This window comes from Brachyistius frenatus, unplaced genomic scaffold (genome assembly GCF_029030835.1).
Source record: "Brachyistius frenatus isolate BFR_SWC_R1_liver_20210118 unplaced genomic scaffold, ASM2903083v1 Contig_10, whole genome shotgun sequence".
Classification (NCBI taxonomy): Eukaryota; Metazoa; Chordata; class Actinopteri; family Embiotocidae; genus Brachyistius; species Brachyistius frenatus.
The window spans coordinates 6,554,876-6,563,943 of record NW_027210609.1 but is presented as its reverse complement, the minus strand read 5'-3'; the positions used below and the strand labels follow the sequence as shown (position 1 = coordinate 6,563,943).

Below are 9,068 nucleotides of genomic sequence, written 5' to 3'. Positions count from 1 at the left end.
TGGCCACCTGCAGCAGGGCTGTGTTCCCGCTGCCTGCGTCCTTGGTTAGGATGCTCGATCCCATCTGCCTCGCCCTGTTTGCCCTGGTTTCAGCAAAGCGAGCTGCAGACTGCTGCACCGCATCGCTGGATCAAAGCAAGACTAATGACTACAGCAGAGCTGTAGCTACAGCACCGAGGCCCCAAGTGTTCACGATGCAGTGCTGTAGTTAAACCACAAGCGGGCTAAAGATAGCAGAAGACGAGGCGCCAGCTAAAGTCTTACAACTGCTCTCAGGTGTAGATGTGTCAGGTGAGGAAAAGGGTGCTCAATCGAACAAAAATATACCATAAGAACCCATGAGTAACCCCTCATCTCATAGGTAGAGCTTCGATAGGATCATATTACATTTGCTTGGATCATCTCAAATTCAGCAGCAGATTTTATGGAGCTACAAACAAACTAAAAGCATGTAGACTCCAAACAGCCATGAATATGTTATGGTTTCTTGTCAGGAGCCACCGAAAGTTGGCTGTGAAGCATTTCTTCAAGAATCTTTCCTCCTGTGCCATCTCCTTTCCACCTTTCTCTCAGTCTCCTCCTCTGCTCAAATTTCTTCTCCTCCTCCTCCTCCTCCTCCACCACCCTGTATCTCTTTCTCCAACAAAAAGGCTATTAATAGAACACCCTGCTCTCTCTTTTTAACTGCAGGGAGCATATACCGTGCACTTAAAGGGAGGCAGAAGCTGAAGATACCAGGAGGTGTTTGAAAATGTCCTCTACGCTGCCCCAGGCTACAAAGATGCAGGCTGTCCTAAGAATAACAACAAAGAGGCCTTTGATCGATTCACGGCATTTTGTATCTGTGCAGATGTTCTTCAGCTAAAATTAGCTCCGCAAATCATTTGCAGACTAAATACCTTGCGAGCATTGTGACGTGAGGCAGGATAAACGTTTGAAAAACACCTCTTCTTGTGCTGCTTTCACTCGGCATGCAACAAAAAAGAGAAAAAAGAAAAACATCACACAGTGTTGGACCAAAAAAGCGCAGGAAGGACACACAATAAACACGCTGAACACAATTTCATTTGAATTATTATTGGCTTCATTATTGATATTACTTCTTCAGGGTTATGATCATTTGGAAGGATTATATGCATTTTTACTTTCACATGTTTTTCTTGTCCATAGATTGTCCTTTTTCTTGTAAAGTGCAGATAATACTATGTTTGAAATCCAGACTTCACATACAGTATATAGTACAGAGTTTTTGCTCCATCATCCATCGGTTATTATTTACATTATTCTCTGACATTTCATTTCATAGAAAGAAAATCCATTATCCACTGTACCAACATTGATGGATGTTGTCAGGCCTCTATGATAGGGGGCGGCGGGGGAGGCGGGGGGGCAGGGGGTGAACAACTGTACATATTGTTTCAGTGGATGCCACACTATCAGGCTCTGGGGTCAAATGAAAACAAAAAAAGAACAAAAATGTTCGTTCTCAAACACACACATGCATACAGATTGCATATTGATCATCTTGTTGTTGTTGTTGTTGTTTTTTTTTTTTTATAGGAGCCTTGTTGCAAAGAGCTGACATCACAGTTCAAACAAACCCAAAGTCCTGAAAGCTCATATTCACATTCAGCTAACGTTTTGAGTGTTTGACTTACTGCAGCAGAATATTGCAAAGTCTTCCTCTTTTTGCTTTGAGGTTTCTTTCAAATGCTCCGTCAGCTCGATGGATCGACATGGAATCGGTGCCCAATAAGAACAGAAAAGAATCTGTCCTTAAACCTTCTTTTTTGCCCCCCCCCCCCAAACTACCAGCTATTAATTGCTCTCTGCATAGATTTCTCAGTGTATTCACCGTTGGGCACCCTTCTCATGGAGCGGATTTGCTGGTGGGTCCCTCAGCGGGTGAGAGATGATATTCCTAGAGGCTGTGGTGCTCCCTATAAAGCGATACAGCATCATTTTTTTTTTAATTGACTTGGTTTCTGCTGAATAAAAACATTGTGCAGATTAAATCCGCAGGTGAACAGATGAAGATGATTCTACTCGTATTTGTGCTTTAAGCAGAACTAATCGTTGATCTTTACCTACAAACGTTGTGAACTCCGGTAAATGAGTTGCTACAGTGACCTTTGGCTGAGGTACAGTAACGTGCCCAATGTCAAACATAACAGATAAATGTTAACATTTATCATTAATTTCTGTCCAAAGAAATGGAATGAACACAATGAGATATGATGCATTTGCATGCATAGACAAATATTTTTGGTCAGACTGTGAGTGTTTTTTTTTTTGTTAACATACACAGATATGCAAATGGGTGTTGCATAAATGCAGCTGTACAACCAGGCTAAGATACTGACATTCAGTGGTTCTTTCTCTCACACACACGCGCACACACATACGCACACACAACTCCAAGCTGTGCGCACCCGAACCAAAACAACCGATGATCAGTAAGATCTTGGTTTGACCGTGGAGACCCATAACGATTTGTTCTTTTTTTTTTTTCTAAACTAACTTTTTTTTCCACACAGATCCCTCCACCAAAAGATTATGGGAGTATTGCTAAACTATTTAATCTGGTCCTACCTCAACTCACTGACCATTTTAACATCTCGCTCCACCGTTAGGCTACTCTTGATAAAGCGACAAACAAGAACGGCTCCAGTTTACTTACTAAAACTCTCTAAAAAAAAAATCTTTTCTAGATACGCAAAAGCAGACATGGATTCGGACAGAGAGACGACCTCAGAAGCCTCATGTCAGGCAGTTAGACAAGGCATCCTGAGCACATATTGGCAGCGATGGCGTTAACACATTTTGCTACTGCAGGTTGAGACTGTAGTGAGCAGAATGAAACCCTAAGAATAAAGACGTACATCCTGGCATGACAGAATTCATCTCAACAGTTCTTGCTACACACGTTCTCCTACTCCGTCACCTTTCTAGTTATATAAGACATCTGTGAAAAGATGCAGAAAGGCAAGAGACTCAGGAGTGAAGTCAGAGGACCCCCTAGGTTAGACAATATCTGCTACACGGCTGCTAATTATCACTTCCCATATTGATGTTACTGCTTTTGACTGTTACCTTGGCAGTGTTGAGCGAACGGTGGAAACTCTTAGCTGGACAAACTCTGAGAATCTATAATTTACATTTGATGCCAACTTTTAAAGACAGATTGAGCTTCTGGCACCAGGGACTTCTCAGAGGACAGCCAGACTCCATTTAAATTCTGACCAATTTCAAAGCTTTCTGATAAAAGATTCTGGTTAGGGATGACAGAGTTTTTAAACAACACCCTGCCTTTCAACGACTACTTCACAGACGGCAGTTTTAAAATCAAGTGAAGCAAACTTCTAGTGTTTTAATTTTCAGGACGTGCGTCAGGTTTTTCTGGAAAACTCAACCGGTAAAGAAAATGCTTTTGAAATGGCTAATGAAAGTGTTTCTTTGGAACTCTGAACAGGCTCTGAAATAGGACAAAAACAGTGCTCCGAACAATTATTATCATCATTAAAAATAAAAATATGGCAATGATCTGCACATTTTGGAAAGGCTCTCGCTTTTTCTTTAACATTGCTATTTTTGTTTTTTTGTTTTTTTTAAATTCTGATGAAGTTTAGTATATGTGTACTGTATATTTTTTCTGACTGTATACATATATTGTTTTATATATAAGAAATAAATATATCTATTGTTATAATTATACTTTTTGTCTTAGAGGCTTCTTCTTTCAGCTTAAATGCATGCTAGGAATGTTTAAATGGTCATGCAACACTAGGAGAGAAGCGTAAACCGAGTCAGTTCAGGGGGGGGTGGGGAGCATTTTTCTATACACGAGTCCTTAAAAGTTGCTATTTTGATCATGAGGACGTGATCATGTGACAAACCTGTGAATATGACACCACTGCAAAGTCTTTATCACATCTGCAACTGGGATTAATGTCCAAAACTAGAGAGAGTGCGAGTTTCACGCCCAAAACCACAGCTCAGTTTATAGCGGCCTGGCAAAAGTTAAACAGCAATGACTTCGACATGGAATGTAAATATTGACGAGGATACCGCTTTCCTGTCGATTGCAGGATTGGGCCTAATGATTATTTCTTAAGAAATCCTCTAACATACAGCTTTAGGTTCTTTGTAACAGCTACCAGCAAGCATCCTTTTTTTTTTTTTTTTTTTTTAAAGTGTGGATTTGTACAGAAGGCAGTGTTCAGACAACTATACAGTGGTGTGATGAAGCAAGTGGCAGTCAAAAAAAACCCAAATGGAAATCCTCATTCAGATAAAAAATGTCATGCAATAATCTACTGACTATGTTAACTACTAACAGCACCTACCTACCTACTGGCTATCAGTTAAGTCACAGTTAACCTACCTATCTATATGAATTAGTACCGTATGTGTGAAACTGTGGGAAAAAAAACAAAAAACAAGAAACATTCAAGTTGTCCTCAAAGCTCTGCAGTAAGACCAGTATGGGTGAGTAGAGGCAGGGGAGGGGGAGAAGCTTGCATTGCGATACATACAGTACATGTAAGACCAAAGCAGTGAAAATTCAAGGCCATTCTCAGTCATTCATCAGATACTGATGTCTACTGGGAAAAAAAGGTGTCAAACCACAAGCTTAGCGCTGATGGCTGTCATTCATCCTTGAAGTATAACGTGGTGTACTTAACCACCAACCTCGTCACAAGTCACCCACAGGCCATGTCAGCGCTGGAGTGGGCTTGCTTTTTATGCTCACACATCCTTTTTTTTTTTTTTTTTTTTATCTCTAAATGATGTAGCATAAGACAGTTTTAGTTTCATTGGCTCCAGGAAGCAGCATATGTAGCGCGCGAGTAGGGCTCTTCAGAAAGCGCATGGCAGAGCAGTGTGTGCTTTGGGAAATGAGGGGACAAGGGGACTAAAGCGGGGTTCGTGTTGTGTTACTTTTTTTTTTTTCTCACTGGTGTTTCCTTCTTTTTCTTTTTGTGCACTACTGTTGGCTACTGTTGTGAGCAGGAATTTTTTTTTAGCAATTCTCTTTTTTTTCTTCTTCTTTTTAAAACAGCCACAGAGACAAAGCCAACTCCATGCAGAAATGCAAAATTTTTAAATTTCACTGACATTTATCAGGAGTTTTAAGGGCAAGTTGTGAAGAGTGAAGACAGGATGAGCGCAGAAGGAGTGAACGGTATTTGCAATATTTTTCAGTCAATCATCATCAACATTCTGAATTCTATTGCCTTGATTTTTCCAGCACACGAGAGGTGAGAAGGGGGCACACCTGTCCCATCCGGTTGCTCAGCTCCACGTTTCCCATGTTGGTGGGGAGGAAAATACCAGATGACTACACGTCTGTGAGCATTTTGGTGATGTTTACATAGTTTGTGTTGGCCAGCGTGCAGTTGGCCGTCTTTAGGTTCTCCTCCTGAAAGTCCTCGTTGCTGTTGTTCACAGCCTCCTGGATCTCCATGTAGTCCGATTTACTGACGGTGGAGCCGCTGCGGCTCTTCTTCAGCTCCTCGGCTGAGTCAGCTTTGGCCACGTTGACCTGCAGGTACTGCGCCTGCTCCTCACCTTCAGTCTCACGGTGGTAGAAGTAATTAAAGTTGGACACAATGACAGGCACAGGCAAGGCAATGGTCAGCACACCCGCAATGGCGCAGAGGGAGCCCACAATCTTGCCACCGATCGTAGTTGGGACCATATCACCGTAGCCGACTGTCGTCATGGACACCACGGCCCACCAAAACGCGTCTGGGATGCTTTCGAACTGCGACTCGGGCTCATCTGCTTCAGCGAAGTAAACGGCGCTGGAGAACAGGATGACCCCTATGAAGAGGAAGAAAATGAGGAGGCCGAGCTCTCTCATGCTGGCTTTCAGGGTCTGACCCAAAATCTGAAGCCCCTTGGAGTGACGGGAGAGCTTGAAAATTCTGAAGACTCGTACTAAGCGGATGACCCTGAGAATCGCTAAAGACATGGCTTGCTGACCCGCTTGACCATCATCCGGCTTGTCTGCCAGCTCTGTGCCAAGAGTGATGAAGTAAGGGATGATGGCAACAATATCAATAATGTTCATTATATTACCAAAAAAGCCTGCTTTGCTGGGGCAGGCGAAGAAGCGCACTAGAAACTCAAAGGAGAACCATATAATGCAAAGAGTCTCCAGGATAAAGAAGGGGTCGGTGAAGTAGGTGTTTGTGTAGCTGATAACTGTGGTGTTGGTCTCAGGATAAAACACCTCCGAGTGAGCCTTGTGCATGTCATCCTCATCGTTGCGGAAAATGGGGAGTGTCTCCAAGCAGAAGCTGACTATAGATATGAGGATGACCATGACGGAGATTATGGCAATAATCCTAGCAGGACCTGAGCTCTCTGGGTATTCGAACAGTAGCCACACCTGTCTTTGAAACTCATTGTCAGGAAGAGGCCGCTCCTCCTCCTTGACGAAACCCTCGTCTTCTCTGAATATCTCGATGGCCTCGTCGCCCAGCTCGTAGAAGCGAATCTCCTCTGAGAAAATATCGAGGGTGACGTTGACTGGCCTTCTTAGCCGGCCTCCTGATTGATAATAATACAATATGGCATCAAAGCTGAGTCTGTTCCTGTCGAAAAAATACTCATTCCGTAGTGGGTCAAAGTAACGCATCCTCTTTTTGGGGTCCCCCAGCAGAGTCTCTGGGAACTGGGAGAGGGTTTTGAGTTGTGTCTCAAAGCGCAGCCCTGAGATGTTGATGACCACCCTCTCACAACACTCATGGTCGGCCTCTGGATCGTAGTCCTGCGGGTGCCCCGGGTGTGTAGCCGCCTCGTCAGAGGGGTCGCCTGTGGCAACAGTCATTCTGCAGGGGGAGGAGGCCTGCACTTTTCAGTGAGTCTGGGTCCTGCAGCCTGGAGAACTGCAGGTGGGGGCCAGGAGAGGGAGGGGGCTCAACACTGTAAAGACCTGACGGCCACAGGATGTCACCTAGGATCTGACTGCATGTAGAACAGATAAAGCACAGACAGACAGCAAGGTCAGGCAAACCTGAGACACGATTCATCACTCAATACGTTTTCTATGCAGTTCAAAGATGTCAAAAATGTCTTTTAGGATGAAGATCAAACAACTCAAAATAGAAGAGGATGAAAGAAGGAAGCCGCCTTCTAAAATATGTCATAAGATTTGATATGAAAGATGCAAAGTTACACTGTCGTGAGAAAGCAGTCGGTACTGAGATGAATCAGCTCATGGAAACTTGAGGCTGACACTCCTGCCCCTGACTTCGAAAAATGAATATGCAAAAAAGGAGTCTGCCTTGCATATAAATCGCTTCAATGCAGGTAAACTCAGTGGCTAACGGGCAAATAAAACGTACCGAAGCTCATTAATTAGGACACCGATCTGCTGCAATGGACAAGATCTGCTGAAATGAATGGGACTATACCTTTTTCCATGAAGCCGTGCATGAATATGGCAATGCAGCAGACACCAAATTCATACAGACAGCATCCTTTCTAGAATATCATAGAAAACCACTGCAGTCTAAACACAAAATGTATGAGACGCTTTTAAGATTCACTGCTGTAACCAAACAAATACACAATCAGCTCACATAAACTGACTTCAGCTTAGTTTTAATGGAGCATTTTAGTCTTGAAATGGTGCCTGTTACTGAAATATTCAAAAGCGGCTATAAATAATGTATCCACAGAAGGTTCCAAGAGAAAAACCGTATCTCTCCTCTGCATTATCTCTTCACAAAGTGGGAGTACATGCTATACAAAAAAAAAAAACTCTTGTGAAAAAACACACAATACATAACTGCAGGTTTCCTGGTCATTATGCGTCTTCTACTGCAGTGGAGCTCAGAGCATGAACTAGAAAATGTCACGATTTGGGATCATATCTAATCGGAACCGAGATGATACAGTAGGTAAGGCTGCATTATCTGAATTTCATACATACCTGCAGACATCTTTTTCATATGTGGATGCGAGTTAACGCTCCCGCTGGACAGTGATATCAGAAGGGTGAAAAACCAGCTGCGGCAATCAGGTCTTCTGTCTTTAGAGCAGGTGTTAAAAAAAACTAAAAAAAAACAGTATGAATTTCCAATTTGGGACAGTCGCTGATATTCACCTCATGTTGTCTGCAGCATCCTTGCCGTGTACACCGGGTACAGTATATGTGCGGGTGTGTCCTCGCCTTCCCCTCCCCGACTCCTTTCCTCCGGGTAGGATGTCGTGGGATGGCGATTGGCAAAAAAAAAAAAAAAAAAAAAAAAAAGGGAGGAGGGAACCGATCAAGGAGGTGCTGGTGTTTCCTTTAATAACTAAAGGTGCTGGGATCAGCAGAATGATCTGCCTCCACTGTTCCCCTCCACGCCAGTGAGACTGTGCGACGGGGCTGCTGGATGCAGACAGCCGCAAAGGTAAATAGTCCTGATAAGGTGCTCAGAGAGGCAACATCTGCACAGGGTGGGAGGAGGGGGGGGGGGGGATAAAGGCGAGGCGAGGACGAGGGAGAGAGCTTAAAAATATAATCTTATTACCAAGATTTAATAATTGGAAGCGTTGCGGGATGCATCAATAATGAGTCCTCTTTTCATTTCAGAGAGAATAAACCTGCTGCTCAGAAAATATAATCTATTCATGCGTCACCCGGCCAATTTACTTTAAAAAAAAATATATATATTTTTTTATTCAGGCATGCACTCGCCATATAAATCAGCACCCTCCACAAGATTCCGGAGTGTGAACTGCAGATCTGCGGAGTCCCAACGTTTAGCGCACAGACGCAGTTCAGAGGAGTTTCCTTACAAGCCTACATAGTGAGCAGAGCAGCGTCTTCAGACACTGACTTGAAACGACATGCATGAAAGAGTCGCCCTACGTCGTGGGCTCGAAGATAATGCAATTTCACCGGACCGGGGACCCACGCGCACACACCAACACACACATAAGGCGGCCTTTATTGGTCCTGCATGGTCTCGGCTCGGTCGGAGGTGAGCGAGAGTGTTTCTCCTTCAGGTGAAAGAGACATCTGTGGGTGAAACATCTCTGTAGTCTGCCTTGGCCGCAGGGCTGGT

General features: G+C 43.7%; 1 protein-coding gene across 1 annotated transcript; it reads right to left on the bottom strand.

Moving 5' to 3' along the window:
- Positions 1-1,234: 1,234 nt before the first annotated feature.
- Positions 1,235-8,591, bottom strand: LOC138616635 (potassium voltage-gated channel subfamily A member 2). Its single transcript, XM_069691091.1, has 2 exons — positions 7,946-8,591; positions 1,235-6,975 (listed from the first exon to the last, which is right to left on the bottom strand). The coding sequence occupies exon 2, from the start codon at positions 6,836-6,838 to the stop codon at positions 5,342-5,344; it is 1,497 nt and encodes a 498-aa protein (XP_069547192.1). The 5' UTR covers positions 6,839-6,975; positions 7,946-8,591; the 3' UTR covers positions 1,235-5,341.
- Positions 8,592-9,068: the final 477 nt, after the last annotated feature.